Source organism: Schistocerca serialis, chromosome 8, assembly GCF_023864345.2.
Source record: "Schistocerca serialis cubense isolate TAMUIC-IGC-003099 chromosome 8, iqSchSeri2.2, whole genome shotgun sequence".
Taxonomy (NCBI): domain Eukaryota; kingdom Metazoa; phylum Arthropoda; class Insecta; order Orthoptera; family Acrididae; genus Schistocerca; species Schistocerca serialis.
In genome coordinates, this window is record NC_064645.1 from 169731042 (window position 1) to 169749304 (window position 18263).

Here is an 18263-nt window from a genome sequence, read left to right on the forward strand (position 1 = left end):
CGATAGTTCTTGCAATTCCTCTCTGAGTGATACGACGATCATCCTGAATCAATCTGTCAACATTTTGCTTGTGCAACTCAGTGGTTGCTGTCACAGGCCATCCAATTCTTTGTTTGTCACGCAGGTCAGATGCTCCCGCCTCAACATCTTTAAACTTACTCGCCCAACGACACACAGTACTCACATGAACACAATCACCATAAACTGCTTTCATTCTCTGATGAATCTCCTTTGGGGTGACACCTTCTGCTGTCAAGAATTCAATGGCTGCACATCGCTTAAATCACATTGTCTGACCATCTGCGCAGGGTTCCATACTTTACACTGTAACAACACAACCGTTCAATGCTAAGGCTTCCTGCCAACTGAAGCTGTAGAGAAGAGGCTATGTAACAAGCCAGTACCTGCCGCATACCAACGCTCCCAACTGTTGAAGAGTTACAAAGGTGGGGGCATTACTTTTCAGTCAACCCTCATACCTATGTCATATAGATGTTGATATAACAAAAATGTTAGACTACTGTTCAAAACAAAATGAAGTTACTTGGCATCATTGGTGAACCATCAAGTTTCTTTCAGAAGATTGACTTTTTTTTACTACTTTCCTTATGTTACTTTCTAGTATGGGGAATAATGTGAATAATCTCCACTGACAATGAAATGTGAAAGCTTGTTTACTTCAATTTTTTCACTTTATTATAATTTATTAATTCTCAAGGGATATTCTTCACTCAGAAAAATGCAATAAGAGTAATATTTTAATGTACATTTTTTAACTTTGTGCAGGATGTCGTTCCAGTGTAGTGAAATTCTAATGCTACCATCCCAAAACCCTGATTGTGGGTTCATCACTGTCCCTGCACAAAGTTATACACAAAGCAACATGGAAGTCTCCACATAAGAACATTTTTAACCAGATGATCATAAGTTGATTGATGCCAGGCACAAGTTGGACCCCTTGGACATCAGGATTCTCAGAGGCCCAAATGTAGTTTCGAGCCATATTCTGCTGTGGATATGACTGAGGGCTAAAATCTCCAATGCATCTAATGGAACCCAAACCAACAGAGAAAAATATAATTTAACAGCTCTAGAATCATCTGCAATTATAGAGCAATAGCAGGAGTATCACATATCATTGGGTTTCTGAAGATGTTACAGCATCGAGGATATGAGGGAAATGACAAAGAATGTGGGGGAGATGTCAGCAAATGAAACACTGAATACTGAGGCAAGGTGCATAAAATTTGCTTAGTCTGATATCGTGTGAGAGATAGGAACAGATGAAAAGAATGTGGCATGCAGAATAGCATTGCAATTCAATTGTACAAGAGCACTAGTGGAACTTTATAAAGAAAAAAGTACGACTGAAGAGAGGATGCATTGACAAAGGAAAGAGGGAGTAGATGAAAGCAAACATCAAAGAACTGGAATAAATGAGGAACCAGATGAGTAAATTTTATATGGAGGTAAATGCTGCCCATAAGCCCTTCAGTCATTAAACTAGCTTGTTAAAGTATGAAACAGGAAAATCATGTGTGAGAAAAGCTATCTGTGGGAATGGCACCACAATTTTGATAAGCTCCTCAGCTCCAGAATGATACCAAGAGGGAAAAAACTATCACTTACAAATTCCCATTCCTCTTACACAGTAATATGAAGTAATTGCAACTACAGTGTGCAAGGAAGTCTCTAAGTGCTTGATGCATAGTTTAAAATTCTTTGAAATTGTTATGTTAATTGCTTTTGAATAAACAAATTGTAAATTATTATCATGGGCACAAGAACAGAAAGTAACTTCTTCTGGATCTGGAGAAGTATCTCACATTGTGAAATGTATGACACTTTAGCATGCTAATGGCCAGCGATGTGTGTATCATATAATCTTTTTAAAAGATGGAAAAATTTATAACAAATTCTGAAGACTGCAGGCTCCATTTGCAAGGCCACGAACACTCAAACAATTCCATCCCACATTAATTGATTGATCCTGTGAAATTATATTTTGTACAAAGATTGTACTGTAATGTAAAACAGGTCAATTAATGCAATGTTATGTGGCAAAAAAGAAGAAAAAGAAACAATACTATAATCAGTATCAGTACAGGATATACAATATTACATTCAAGGTTTCAATAAAAACAACAGTACTGCAGGCAGTATTGTACAAGATATAGTAATACACACATTGGAATACAATTACATCACTTATGTTATAATACATCTTTTACAAAAATTATAGCTCTAGAAATTCATTTAAATTATATACAATATGGTTTATGAGGAACTGTTTTAGTTTCCTCCTGAATACATGAAGATTGTCAATGGCCTTTTCTATACTCAGTGGGAGATTATTGTGAGTTCTTATTCCTGCCTGGATAATTTTTTTTTTTTGTCCTACATTAAGAGTAGCTGAGCCTCTGTGAAGGCTTTGCTTCTGCCTTGTGTTATGACTGTGACTGTCATAGTTTGTCCTGAAAAACCTCTAGTTGTTGATTACAAATGAGTAGATGTACTGACTTGCAAGTGTCAATATTCCAAGTGTCTTGAATAGCTGCCTACAGAATGTCAAACTTGAAACACCATAGGTCAATCTCACAGCTCGTTTATGTATATGAAAAACGTTTTTCACTTTTGCAGCATTTCCCAAGAATATTACATCATATGAGATGGAAAAATGCTAAATATGACAAGATTATTGTCTCCTTATCAAAATAGCACAAAATAGCTCTTGGAGGAAAACGTGCTGAGCTTTTCTTGAACAGGTAATCAATGTGTTAATTCCATCTTAATTTATTAACTATTTGTTAAATCATATGTGTGAAGTTTCATTTATTTTCTGACCACTGAAGCCTTTAAGCTTGTTATTTGCTGTCGGAAATTGTGTTGAATTTGTTTTTGAAAGCTTAATGACAGACTATCTGCTGTGAACCATTTGTATATTTGTTGTGTTATTGCTTCAGTTGTAATTTGCATTGAGGATTCAGCACCCTTGATCAAGATACTATCATCATCAGCAAACATTACTACATTTGCATTTTTATGTACTGATATTGGTAGGTCATTAATGTGCTCTAAGAAGATCAGTGGACCAGGGATTGGGCCTTGGGGAACATTGTATTCAACAGTTGCCCACTCTGATTTTATTGTTTCAGCAGCACCTGTTAGGGCAACCCTGTTTCCTTTACCTGTGTATGGTTCTTGCCAAGCTAATGATTGGTTTTTGATGCCATTGTGAGAAAGTATTGTAGTAATTTGTTTTACACAGTTTCTGATTACACATTTAAGATTTTACAATATATCTTATAGTGTATTTTCTTTGCTTTGTGTGTACTATTCCTCTATCCTGAGTAAAGTTCTCTTTTTCTGACAAATGATATTCTAATCCCATATGTTACCCATTCTTTCTGCCTACTTAGATTTGATTTAGTTTTGTCTTTGGAGGAAACTTGCTTCAAAGTGTTTCAGAAAAAGGTTTAAAAATAAGTAACAGTTTCTTATCCATAATGTCTTCATGGTAGGCTTCTTCCCATAGTTCCTGCTGTAGACTGTTTCTACAAATGTTGGAGGATTCATTGTTTATTATTCTGATACACATAACTTGGTTTTCTCCATAAAATGTTTTTCTGTTCCTGAATTTTAAGATTGTTATTTGACCATCAAGATCAGATTGGCCTTTTACTACAGCCTGTATATTTACATCATAGTACACTGTGGAGTACGGGGAAGCACTGTCAATCACAGGCTTACTGCAGTCATGCACCCATACACATACAAATCCTTCTTGAGAAGGAGTTGAAAGGGTAGAAGTTAAAATAGACATCACTGTTCCTAATTTATACAGTTACTATTGGTTGACAAAAAGCCAATGTTAAAAACGCCACATTAGGAAATTTTACTGTTACTCTTGTAAAGTATTGTACAGACTCTTTCTAACTGAGAATGAAACTTTGGGATATCTCCTACTGGTGCCCTATAGATGATATGATTATGTCGTACTGCTTCTAGAGATTTAGTTTGACTGCCCAGTTTTCACAATCTTATTCAGTGCAGTATTAACTTACACCTACAACCTGTGACCTAAGGGTGTTGTGAATAAAAATTGCAACATCTCCTTTTTTTAAGTTGGTTCTAACTCTCGCAAAAGGATCAGGAATGTCATTAACTTAAGATGAAAATCGATAAGAAAACTGTAACACTCTCGCCAGCCTCCTATTTTATTATTTTGTTCTTCATATACATGCAAAATTAACACGTCTCGTGATCTTGCGAACATTTTCTAAAGATGGCTGAATCTAATAGTGGTCCTACCTCGATTCTAGTCAGAAGCTCACCATACAAGTCCCTACGGATATGCTTTTCTTGATGATGCCACAAACGGAAAACAATTGGACGGTAGTAGTATCGCAGATACAGTGTGCGCTCATTACTAAATCGGCCGATAAACATCTACTCTGATTAAAGCTAACAGCTAATTAATATAAAAGAGACGTTACAAGAGGCCGTAGACGTACAAGAATGAAATGACTAACGAAAATCCTGGCTACAATCTCTGGAAGAAACAAATACGTCCGAATTGTTTAAGTACGTATGAAAAGAATAACGAAGAAAACAACAACAGAGAGGAAAATACGTACATGTGACTGTGCCAAACGTTCACACAGTCACTCCTCTAAACAAGCACAAGCAACAAAAGCTATCAGTTTCGGAGACCCGTATACAGTGACTAACCACCTACGCCGTAGTTATACTACACCCTTAAAACGTATTCACATTAAATGCTTCCATCACTTATGTTCTAAGGAGTCTATCTAACCACTGTGGAAGAATAACATGAACTGTAAAGAATCACGTACCCTCCTTTTTGAACTTCCCTCGTCGGCGCGCAGCAGATGACAGCTACACCAGTGACACCTATCGCCACTGTTTCCAGACACGACCTTCCTGAAGGTGACTATCCCATTCGCGGTCTGTGTTGGTTAGGGCTCGGAAGCAAAGTGTAAGGATGGCATTACCTCAGTCTGATATCGAGAAGAGGAAGCAGATTAGCGTGAGAGGAATAGCACAAGTGGAAACTGTATCTACACTAAAGAAATCGTTTAATCGGCATCTGCATTACACTCTTGTCAAAGACCGAAATGTTTCGACACCAAGGGACTACTATTTTGCTTTAGCCCATTGTGTTAGAGACAATTTAGTCTCAAGATGGATCAGGACACAGCAGTATTATTACGAAAAAGACCCAAAGGTAAGTGTCTTTTTTATGTATGTAATTTAATGTATACTGAAACATGCAAGCGTTGTAGCTTTGTCGTCTGCTTCTAATCCACATTTGTAAATAAACAAACAGCTGATTGTTGTGGGTAAACACCCTTTCTCGTGCCGTAAAAAACTTACATAAATAGCAGCATTAACACTTTCAAAAACTAGGACTGATTTTTTTTTTACTGTATGTTTTCGCTTGTATATACGATTAGCATTGTTCATGAGTAGTTGCAAATGAATATATCTTTCTAGAAAACTACGCAAAAACCCTTCTTTCTTAAGGAAAATAATTAAAAACTGTAGATGTGACATGCAAAAATTTCTGTTCGAATAATTTGATTAAGTTATAACCTAACACCATAGCCTCGAAATTTGTTTCCAACGAAGTCCTCTTTATCATCAAAAAGGAAATGTAGTTGTCAGAAAAAATTCCACTAAAACACAATTTTCAATTTTGTACGCGGTTTTCTAATTGTTGTTAAATGTAAGACAACGTGTTTTTTGCGCTAGATATTGAAATAAAATCTTACAGTACTACATGAATCTCGCGCGCCGGCGATTGTGAAATGATACCAACGTTTGCATTTTCAGATCGGTGATATATTCGCATTATTCTTATTTTTGTGCTAATGTATAGTTCCTTTACCCATCGTTCTAGACTTAAAAATAATTGATATTTTGACTCTTGCTTTCAAGTATTTGTGGTATATTCCGATCTATGTGGTATTAAGCGTAGATAGCTTCGTAAGTGGGCGTACAGAGGACATCTACTGTTACAGTATAAACGCTGTCAATTCATATGATAGCCTCCATTTTTACTGTTTATATTTAAATCCTGTTGATATGTCGTTTATGGAGAACTGCCCAGAGTCGTAAGAAAGGTCATTAGAGAGCATCCCGTCATTAAACGCGGAAGTACCTCCCTGTCCTCGAGGCTTCAAGCGTGAGACTGCCAGTACTTTTCTCAATACTTTACATTTTAATTACAGTCGCCAAGGCAGAGATATAAATTTTTTGGCCTGTAATTTATCGTTGCTAATCAAAACCAAAATGGAACCATTGGAAATGATTGTTCTGTGACGGTATTTGACGAAGGTACTTGTATTATCTATGGTCATTGTTGTACTAGTGAACATCTAAGACTCTACAGCTCACAGTTTTTTTGGAGATCTTATGTGGAATGTTAGAAGAAAGAAGGGATGACGGTTAGAGCTGAAAATTCTTCCAAGGCCACAAGGAACGCAGCACTTAGTTTGGATATGGGTAGGGATAGAAACCCGTGGCGTTGTCAAAGAACCTTCCCGGCATTTGCCTGGACCACGGAAAGCGTTAATCAGGTTGGCTTTACAGGAATATTAACAGCTGTCCTCCTGAATGACACCCAGTGTCATAACAAATTCTCCACTTCGGTCTATAGAGATGTAAAAAATTACGTAAAGCTTGTTTGAAAAAATGTAAGGTCAAATATACAAACGAACGCGACATGAAGCAAGACATCTGGTGAAAGAAGAAAAGCTGCTAACTTATACTATTTAGACGTTGCCCCAATATGCCAATATGTTGTCGATAAATAATGGTCATTAAAAGCTTCGGTTCTATTAAAGAAGCTAAAACACACAACTGATGTGTTAAAGTTTCCGCAATTCTAACGCATAATTTTTTACATGTTCATGTTATTCTGTTGCGGTCGTACGAATACAGGTTTGCGTCTGTTTTACTCCTATACTCTGCAAACCACTGTGAATGCATAGCAGAGGGATACTTCAAATTGTACGACATAGGGCTTCGTTCTATTCCATTCGCGTGTGGAGTGCTTAAACTATGATCGCTAAATCCGGGCGCGCTTAATCATTATGTCTTCGCGGTCCTTGCGGGATGGATTCACGGGGAGTTGTATATTTCTCGATTACTAACTTAATACTGTTCCTTTTTTTTACAAAAAAAAAAAACTCCTTACGTAGGCTTTCGCGGGAGCTTTCCTATGGGTCAAACCTGTGACCATATGTGCTGCCTTTTGCAAATGCCAATCTCCACTGACAGTCATATTTGGCATGGAACCTGCACATTAGGGCTACATTCTAGCATGGGTCGTACGAGTGTTCAGTAAGGAAATTACTTCGTAGGCCCAATGCATTTTTCAAGTGCCCTGTTTGTTAATCGAAGTCTGCCATTTGATTTACCCACGACTGAGCCTGTAAGATGATTCCGTTTCATAACCCTACAAACTGTTCACCCATGTATCTGGATGAGTTGACTGATTCCATTTGTGACTTATTGATATTGTAGTTTTCGTTGTGTGAGGTGTAGAATTTTACATTTTTGAGCATTTAAAGCGAGTAGCCAGTCTTAGCACAATTTTGAAATCTTATCAAGACCTGACTTGAATATTTCTGCGGCTCTTTTCAGACAGTACATCGTTTGGATAACGACGTCATCTGCAAAATAATTGCCAAGTCATTAATATACAGCATCAACAGCATGGATCCAAGTATACTTACATAAAGCGCGCCGGAAGTTATTCTTTATGAAGAGTACATAGTGCGTTCGCCTTCGACCAAGAGATCCTGAGTCCAGTTGCGACAGCGTATAGACACAATAGCGTTGTGCTATGTAATCTCTTTAGAATCTCATACCTGTGAAAAGGGGGAGGCAATTTTGAACTGCCAAGTGCCTGCCAACTGACATTCGCATTAGGGAAACAAGCGGATTAGGACCACTTATCGTTATGGACTAGACCGTTGGTTCTTGTTTATTTTAGACCTTAAATGCCTGGCTATAACCTATGGCAGTGGTTCACAACGTGGGGGATGTTACCCCCTTAGGGGTCAAATGAAACTTTCTAAGGAGTAAAAAATAAAAGATTCTATTCTGTTTCAGTCACGAAACTAAAATATTTTCAAAAGATCCTTACTATTATCACAATTTTGTAAGACTCTAATATTGATTATACAAATTATCAATAATTATTTCTTTTCAATTAGTAGCATTAATACGATTTCTTTTCAATTAGTAGCATTAATACGATATAGGTTACAGGCTCTTTAGATAGTCAACCCACTGCACATCTATGTTATGCTCTGTCCCGTATGTCGCTGATGATAAAAATGAGACATATACGTAACAAATGCGAAATACCTCAAGAAAACGTTTTCTCCATGTTGTACATAGGACCTGCAGGAGTCCAGAAATTGCGCCGAAAGAGATAAATGAATTAATTGACAGCACGACACAGCAGGGCTACTATAGTGCTGTACAGAGTTTTTTTACTAGAGTGATCAGACGGAAAGCAATAACAGCCTGAAGTCGTCTTAATTTCTGCCATTTCAGAAGTAAGGACTGCAGCAACAACGTGATTTACGAACAGTAAGTATACTGCGCACATCTGAACTTGTTTGATTTTAAATGGGTTGCAGTGTGCAGCTCAAGCAAGTTCAAATGGCTCTGAGCCCTATGGGACTTAACTTCTGAGGTCATCAGTCCCCTAGAACTTAGAACTACGTAAACCTAACTAACCTAAGAACATCACATATATCCATGCCCGAGGCAGGATTCGAACCTGCGACCGTAGCGGTGGGCGGTTCCAGACTGTAGCGCTTAGAACCGCTCGGCCACCCCGGCCGGCCCCAACCAAGTGTTGCAATGGAGAGGAATAATGCAGGGGAAGCATGTTTTGTAACAAATATGTATCCTCAGTGTGGATAGTTAGTTTGCTTTTCTGAGAAGGAGTTGTGGGTAGCACTTGCGGTGCACCACACAGAAACTAAATATCATTCATCTTTCATCATTTTAAAAATGTGTTCGAAGAAAAGTCATTGATTCTAAAGTTTAGTTGGGTGCTAATGTTGGTGATTATGAGGGGGAGGGTGGAGGTACTATCTAATGTCTAATTGCACTCAGGGGTAATGGTCGAAGAAAGGTTGGGAGCCACTGACATATAGCCAGCCAGAAGACAATCATTTGTCAACTGACGTGGAATCGGATTCAGGAGAATGTGTGATTAAATCCCCCCCCCCACCTCCCCCAGGCTATCTGGATTTCAAATTGCCTTGGTATCCCAGAGTTACTCAGAGTAAAAGCTGTGATGGGTGCATTCCCTTTCCAGTCTAGACGAGCAATTGTTTCTTCTCTATAGTGATCTCATAGTCCGGCTGACGTTAAACCTTAGTCTTGCTTCCTTTTTCTTTTCAGTTGTAACACATCGCCATTCTAAAATTCAGTTACGTTAATCATCGTAGTCAAAGACAGACACGTATAATATGTGTAATTCTTGTTGAGACTTGCACATGCTGCGAAAGTCGGCAGAAAAGATTTAACATAAGTCCGTATCGTCCATTAGGAGTGGTCGTATTAACATCTCTCCTCACTCCATCATGTATCTCTTGCGAAATTTTTAACACATTTTTTCGCAGCAGTCGTAGTTCACCCCAAATGACTAACTAGCTTCATACGTCCCATTAAAGTAACTTCGTCTGTCTCGACAGTGATGTTGTTTCTGAACAACTGTAGCATACTTCCTCTTTCATGACATAGTGACTGGGTTTCACGTGCATCTACTGTTTTACACATATTGTGTTACAAATTAGAGATCCTTGTATAATGCGTTGCTTCGTCACTTCCGTGGCGCCACCTTATTCACTTTGCTCTCGTACTGCACTTTGTTTTCGGAGCGCATAGGGATCTCCTTATCGGTGTAACAGTTCACAGGTCTATCGCTGTCCAATTTTTTTATGATGTCAGTCTATGATGATTTCTTGTTATTAACAAGGGCAGGGGAGTATCACTAAGGCGTCACCTAGAATATTTGGAAAATTCGTGGAGAAAAAGGTTAATGTGGTTGGAACCAGAAAATAGTCCGACTCGTTACGAAAATAGTATTTTGGGAATTCGATTGTTTTCCTAAGACATAATAACAGTTGCAGTTAAGCTGACCTTGATTGATCCTGCAGAGACAATCTGCTACGCATTGTATCATCTCTGTTTCCAAGGTGCTTAGTTGACGCTCTGCCTTCTCCGTAGTAGGAGTTCCATCATTGTAGGAAACGACATGACGGTGTGATAATCGATCGGTCTCAGGTGTCATTGGTTTGGGTCGCGCGCGCACGTGTGTGTGTGTGTGTGTGTGTGTGTGTGTGTGTGTTATCAGAGACTTTTCAAAACCGAGGTGCAGCATGAAATTTCTGTGTTTCTTCGTATTCACCAGTGTGTCTCTTCATTGCATTCATGTCTACATCTTCGACAGATAGATCCTACGTACAAAAGCATTTTAAAAAAAAATTTGCAGGGTTTTTAGTTCCATTAAGCCATTAAATCTCCTCTCGTGTCTTCAACTGTTTTCGTCGGGGTTAGTCTGAATGCCACGCCCAGTATAAAAGATAAGTTCCAAGCTAAGCCTATAGCTCGCTCAACTTACATAGCGATAATATCAACCTTTCCTCGCAAATGATCTGTTTAACTGTATTCAAAACCAGTTTTTTATTACTTTTTATATCGAGAACTTCCGTCGACTGAAACTTACATTGTTGTAGAAAGCAGATAATTACTTTGGATGGAAATAGTATTGTAGAGCAGCACCTTTCCGAAATCAAAGAACTGTTGAATAACGCATTCATCAAGGTTACATTTGTTGAGAATTTACAGACAGGTTCAAAATAGTTCAAATGGCTCCAAGCACTATGGGACTTAACATCTGAGGTCATCAGTCCCCTAGACTTAGACCTACTTATCTGAGGTCATCAGTCCCCTAGACTTAGACCTACTTAAACCTAACTAACGTAAGGACATCACACACATCCATGCCCGAGGTAGGATTCGAACCTGCGACCGTAGTAGCAGCGCCGTTCTGGACTGAAGCGCCTAGAACCGCTCGGCCACTGCGGCTAGCTTACAGACAGGACATGCGAAATTGTTAACAAGCGAACCGATGTTCGCAGGAGAGCTTCTGTAAAGTTTGGAATGTGGGAGACGAGGTACTGCCAGGAGTAAAGCTGTGAGGACGGGGCGTGAGCGAAAGGCAAAGGTCCCGTGTTCAAGTCTCCGCCCGGCACACAGTTTTAATCTGCCAGGAAGTTTCATATCAGCGCACACTCCGCTGCAGAGTGAAAATCTCATTCTGTGTAAGGCGTTATTATGTGACATCAATTTGAACTTGATGCGCCAAACTGATAGAGAGAAAAATGGTCGAAAGAGACAGACAGACGGATAAAAAATGACGAAAGAATATTTTTTTTCATTTTATACATGGTGATTCACGAAGATATGCAAATATTTTAGTATGATATTCTACAAGTAAAACTAAAGGAAAAAGTTCCGATAAACCTAGGTCCGCAAATGTTTAGTAACGAAGTTACGACCAATAAGAGATTTTTCCTGAAATTTAGCAACTTCGCTAATACAATGCCATCGCAAAACTGTACGAGGTTAAAGTAATGCACAATTTCCGTTTATTTTATTGTTATTGGTCTGATGAATCTAATAAAACAAGTCCCGGATCTGCAGTAGTTTTCGAGAACATCCAGAGAAGCAAAGACGTAATTTCGTAAAATTTTTAATTTATTAAGTACTTGGCTCAAATTGTTTTTTAAATTCCAGTCAATTGCACAGTTTTCAACAGAAGAACATTTGCCATAAATAAACACCATATCGGCGTATTCCTATGTCGTAAATTTGAAAGGCATCCCTATTTCACAAGTAAACTACAACAGTTACTATGTGGTTTCACTTAAATGCACTGTTGTTATTATGTTCTTTCACTGAACAACAATAAAACTAGCACGTTTGAAGGTTAAGAAACGACTGAAACAGCTCACTAATGGTTGCCAATAACGACATAAACATTTCTACATTCTTAATGGAAAGTAAACAAATTTACTTGTAAGTAATCTTTGCTTTTCTAGATGTTCTGGAAAACAACTGCAGATACACGCCTGGGACATGTTTTATTAGATTTACCAGACTAATAACAACAAAATAAATGGAAATCGTGCTTTACTTTAACCTCGTACAGTTTTGCGATGGCTTCATATTGGCCAAGTTGCTAAATTTCAGGAAAAATCTCTTATTAGCCGTAACTTCGTAACCAAACATTTGCGGACCTATGTTAGTATGAACTCTTGTCTTTAGTTTTACTTGTAGAATAACATATCGAAATATTTGCACATCTTCGTGAATCACCCTGTATAATTACGAATTCAGAATTTTCGGATTTTTTTTTTCCTTTACTTGTAATGCGAAGCCTTGCTTCATGCCAAATTTCGTGGTTCTAGGTGAACGGAAAGCACCCTGTAAGTCTTGGCGAGGGAGTTTCCGAATATAAAAATATGTGACGTAAATGGTTATATCTTTTGATTGCATTGACTTAATAGCTCAAAATTTTTACGCCGACGAGCGACTGTAATTCTTAATATACGACATACGAGGGTCACTCCAAAAGAAATTCACGGTATATTTTTTTTAAATCCATCATTTATTCTACATGTTTGAAAGTTTTACAGTGTGTTGATACATCCTTTAGGAACAATATTTTCGTTTCTCCACATAATTTCCATCCCTCTCAACTGCCTTACGCCATCTTGGAACCAGCGCCTGTATATCCGAACGGTAAAATTCTGGACCAACCTTTTGGAGCCACTGTTTGGCAGCGTTCACAAGGGAGTCATCATCTTCAAACCTTGTTCCACGAAGAGAGTCTTTCAGTTTCCCAAAGAGATGATAGTCACATGGAGCCAAGTCAGGACTGTAAGGCGGGTGTTAAAGTGTTGTCCATCCGAGTTTTGTGATCGCTTCCATGGTTTTTTGACTGACATGTGGCCATGCATTGTCGTGCAGCAGCAATACATCCTGCTTTTGCCGATGTGGTCGAACACGACTCAGTCGATCTTGAAGTTTCTTCAGTGTCATCACATATGGATCACAATTTATGGTGGTTCCACTTCGCATGGTATCCAAAAGCAAGAGTCCTTCGGAATCGAAAAACACTGTAGCCATAACTTTTCCAGCAGAAGGTGTGGTTTTGAATTTTTTTTTTTTTTTTTTTTTTTTTTTTTTTTTTTTTTTTTTTTTTTTTTTTTCCCCTTGGGTGAATTTACATGATGCCACTCCATTGATTTCCTCTTCGTCTTTGGTCAAAAATGATGGAGCCATGTTTCATCACCTGTCACAATTCTTCCAAGAAATTCAACTCCACCATTCTCGTACTGTTCCAAATGTTCGCTACATACCGTTTTTCTTGTTTCTTTGTGAGCCACTGTCAACATCCTGGGAACCCACCTGGCACAAACCCTTTTTTAACGCCGACACTTTCAGTATTCTGCAAACACTTCCTTCCCCTATCCCAACGTAGCGTTTCAATTCGTTCACTGTGATGCGTCTGTCAGCACTCAACAATTCGTTAACTCTCTGCACATTGTCTGGAGTGCGTGCAGTACGAGACCTGCCGCTGCGAGGACAATCGTCAATATTGCCGTGCCCGCTTTCATCACGTAACCTGCTTGCCCACCGACTAACTGTACTGTGATCGACAGCAGCATCTCCATACACCGTCTTTCAGCCTCTTTTGGATCTTTCCCACTGTCTCGTTTTCACAGCTCAGGAATTCTATGACAGTACGGTGTTTCTGACGAACGTCAAGTGTAGCAGCCATCTTGAAGACACGCTGTGACGGCGCCACTTACAGGAACAGGTTGAACTAACAAGGAGATGGCACGACCGTGGGGACGGGGATTTGCCCGCAATTTTGTGTGGTGAAAGAGGACCCCTAACACCTCACGTGGTTAAAATATTAGGACGCACTACTCGGAAAATCCCGAGAAAAATCGAACCAAAGTTTCTTAGGTGCCGAATGAGTATAAAATGTTAGTCCATTGCCGAGCCGCAGTTTGGCCTACATGCCGGCACGGTAGCTCAGCGTGTTCGGTCGGAGGGTTAGCAGGCCTCTGTAATAAAAAAACTGAGTTAATGGATGAACAACGAACTGGAACGGGTGTCTTGCGACGTCCGCTCCGAGCAGATGCAACGAACAAAATGAGATTATGAAAAAAAACCATGGTTAGCGTTTGGACAATTATGCCAGAGGTCTCAGGTTCGATTCCTCCTCCAGCACATTTTTTTTCTTCTGTTGCTTGCAAAATTGCAGCGCATTGTTACAGGAGAATCGTGAAATTAATTCCCGGGAAGATTGTATAAAAATTCATTCTATAATTCACCATCAATCGTCGTCACCAATATTTCGAGACATGATTCAATATTCCTGGTTTGCATCAAAATTATCAGAAACTCAAAACATTTTCGTAAATGTTAATGGGGCATGTTTTTGTACAGATTTATTGCAAATGCCCTGTGACTGTAAAAAATCCGTTTTCATATGTTGCGCAAGATGTCGCAAAAACTATTGCTTTGTTTGTTTTTACGATAATTACCATTGCAGTTCTTGTTTATAATTATTATATGTATAAAATTTGAATGTTTCCCAATCGACTTTGTTATTCTGATTAAAACCCATTGTTTCTTCTCATATACTTTACAATAAAAAATGGAAAACCCACTGCCATGAATTGTGTTGTTGGACAAAAAGAAAATAATTTTTATTCAATAATGTAACTAATTTGTTAAAGATAATGCAGGTTTGGAAAACTTTCTGAGTAATTGGTGGAACAACAAAAGAAAATGAAACAGAAGTGCCGGAGGAGGAATCGAACCCGAGTCCTTTGGCGTAAGAGTCCGAGCCCTAAACATTTTTTTTTTTTTACAAAACAAAGTTTTTTACGATACAAATCCATCCTGCCATAGAACAGCTCCAGTAGTACTGAAATAATGTTTATATTTATTTCTAACAGTTTCTGCGCTTTCAAAAATTTGTCCACTCCTTCCACGTTGCAGGGCGTGCATAACTTCTTCGTCACATCTTTCGCCCAGTTCAAGAGAACATTCGTTGATATTTTCGCGATCCATTGATTCATATGGTGTGTAAAATTGCGGGTTTTTTTCTGCGCAAAAAGTTGTGTAAAACACAGCAAGTTAATATCACAGTGTCAATATTCTACAACTTCAAGTTTAAGGTTGTATGGAAAATGCGGAACCTTGATGCCAATATTTCAACTGTATTTTCAAGAACTCTGCGTGCCCTAGAGCCCGGTAATTAAAGATCCTTTCTTCCTTGGATAATTTTTCTTGACGATATGGCTTCATTAAATTTTTGCGAATTGCGAAGACATAATTACCAACAAAAACATACTCCATTAGGCCTATTTCCTGCGAATTTGCAATTCGTTGAGGTTTCTAGGCCAGACGGCGCCTCGGCAATGCGCTAACATTTTATACTCATACGGCACCTAAGAAACTTTGGATCGATTTTTCCCGGGATTTTTCGGGTAGTGCGTCCTAATATTTTAACCACGTGAGGTGTTAGGGGTTCTCCTTCACCACACTAAAATTCGGACAAATCCCCGAACCCACGGTGGTGCCGTCTCCTTGTAAGTTTGAAAACAAGCGGGAATGATGTATCTACACACAGTAAAACTTTTACACATGCAGAATGAAAACTGTATTTTTACAAAAATAGTATGTGTTTCTTTTGGAGTGACCCTCCTACAGTTGAACGTTTCCTGAGAAAAAGGGTTCTTGACAGACACACACACAACTCCTTTTTTCGTTGCACGTGGAGTGCAAGGAGAGGAAGATTTGGAGGTCTGCCCGGTGGTGCAGTGCCAAGCCAGACAGCTGATCGCTCGCCAGGCCCCTGGCACCTGCGTTTTAATTGTGCCGTTTCGCAACACGTGGACGAGTCCTAGTAGAAAAGTGAGCGTCTGCATCTATGACCAGCACCACCAGCCAGTGCGACACGTGACCTATTCCACTTTTTTCGCGATCATTTCCGCGCCTAATCGATGCTCTACCGAGGTGCAAAGCTCATTGTTTGTTTCGAAAGTAAAGCTCTATGTACTGACTTGGCAGAAAATCGTAAGAAATTTTGGTCTTACGTCAAAGCGATAGGTGGATCAAAACAAAATGTCCAGACACTCTGTGACCAAAATGGTACTGAAACAGAGGACGACAGACTAAAGGCCGAAATATTAAATGTATTTCTCCAAAACTGTTTCCCTGAGGAAGACTGCACTGTAGTTCCTTCTCTAGATTGTCGCACAGATGACAAAATGGTAGGTTCGAAATAGACGACAGAGGGATAGAGAAACAATTAAAATCGCTCAAAAGAGGAAAGGCCTCTGGACCTGATGGGGTACCAGTTCGATTTTACACAGAGTACGCGAAGGAACTTGGCCCCCTTCTTGCAGCGGTGTACCGTAGGTCCCTAGAAGAGCGTAGAGTTCCAAAGGATTGGAAAAGGGCCCAGGTCATCCCCGTTTTCAAGAAGGGACGTCGAGCAGATGTGCAGAACTATAGACCTATATCTCTAACGTCGATCAGTTGTAGAATTTTGGAACACGTATTGTGTTCGAGTATAATGACTTTTCTGGAGACTAGAAATCTACTCTGTAGGAATCAGACTGCGTTTCGAAAAAGACGATCGTGTGAAACCCAGCTCGCGCTATTCGTCCACGAGACTCAGAGGGCCATAGACACGGGTGCCCAGGCAGATGCCGTGTTCCTTGACTTCCGCAAGGCGTTCGATACAGTTCCCTACAGTCGTTTAAAGAACAAAATAACAGCATATGGACTATCAGATCTATTGTGTGATTGGATTGAAGAGTTCGTAGATAACAGAACGCAGCATGTCATTCTCAATGGAGAGAAGTCTTCCGAAGTAAGAGTGATTTCAGATGCGCCGCAGGGGAGTGTCGTAGGACCGTTGCTATTCACAATATACATAAATGACCTTGTGGATAACATCGGACGTTCTCTGAGGCTTTTTGCGGATGATGCTGTGGTATATCGAGAGGTTGTAACAATGGAAAATTGTACTGAAATGCAGGAGGACCTGCAACGAATTGACGCATGGTGCAGGGAATGGCAATTGAATCTCAATATAGACAAGTGTAATGTGCTGCGAATACATAGAAACAAAAATTATCATTCAGCTACAATATAGGTCAGCAACTGGAAGCAGTTAATTCCATAAATTATCTGGGAGCAGGCATTAGGAGTGATTTAAAATGGAATGACCATATAAAATTAATCGTCGGTACAGTAGATGCCAGATTCATTGGAAGAATCCTAAGGAAATGCAGTTCGAAAACAAAGGAAGTAGGTTACAGGACACTTGTTCGCCCACTGCTTGAATACTGCTCACCGGTGTGGGATCCGTACCAGATAGGGTTGATAGAAGAGATAGAGAAGATCCAACGGAGAGCAGCGCGCTTTTGCTACAGGATCATTTAGTAATCGTGAAAGCGTTACGGAGATGATAAACTCCAGTGGAAGACTCTGCAGGAGAGACGCTCAGTAGCTCGGTACGGGCTTTTGTTGAAGTTTCGACAACATACCTTCACCGAAGAGTCAGCAGTATATTGCTCCCTCCTACGTATATCTCGCGAAGAGACCATGAGGATAATATCAGAGAAATTAGAGCCCACACAGAAGCATACCGACAATCGTTCTTTCCACGAACAAAAGGAGACTGGAATGGAAGGGAGAACCGATAGAGATACTCAAAGTACCGTCCGCCACACACCGTCAGGTGGCTTGCGGAGCATGGATGAAGATGAAACATTACTGTTACGTGTGTAATTGAACAGTAATTTCCTCTGTTGTTATGACGCTTGGTAAACTGCCCTCAACACGACAGTTGAACACCACGGTGGTTATTAGCCATGGACCTTTTGCGGCAGGTATGTTCTTCCCTTCCTCTAACATTAGAAACGACTTAACGAGCCACTTATAGCGAGGCCTGAAGTTCAATGTGGTCGCAGAACCACTCTTGGGCAAAACATGTTCGTATAAATGTGTTGTGTGTGACAACTTCTTTGAGTCCTCAGTCTTCTGGCTCGCATGATGTGGCCCGCCAAGAATTCTTCTTCTGTGCCAATCTTTACATTTCATATCAACAC

The 18263-nt window shown here is 39.6% G+C and overlaps 1 protein-coding gene across 1 annotated transcript in view; it reads left to right on the forward strand.

Moving 5' to 3' along the window:
- The first annotated feature begins 4947 nt into the window (after window positions 1-4947).
- The window catches only part of LOC126417187 (glycogen phosphorylase), a 167896-nt gene continuing 154580 nt past the window's right edge, over window positions 4948-18263 (forward strand). Inside the window, exon 1 of the mRNA XM_050085089.1 lies at window positions 4948-5248. Coding sequence (XP_049941046.1) covers window positions 5006-5248 — 243 coding nt within the window. The 5' untranslated portion in view covers window positions 4948-5005. The remainder of the gene's footprint in view (window positions 5249-18263) is intronic.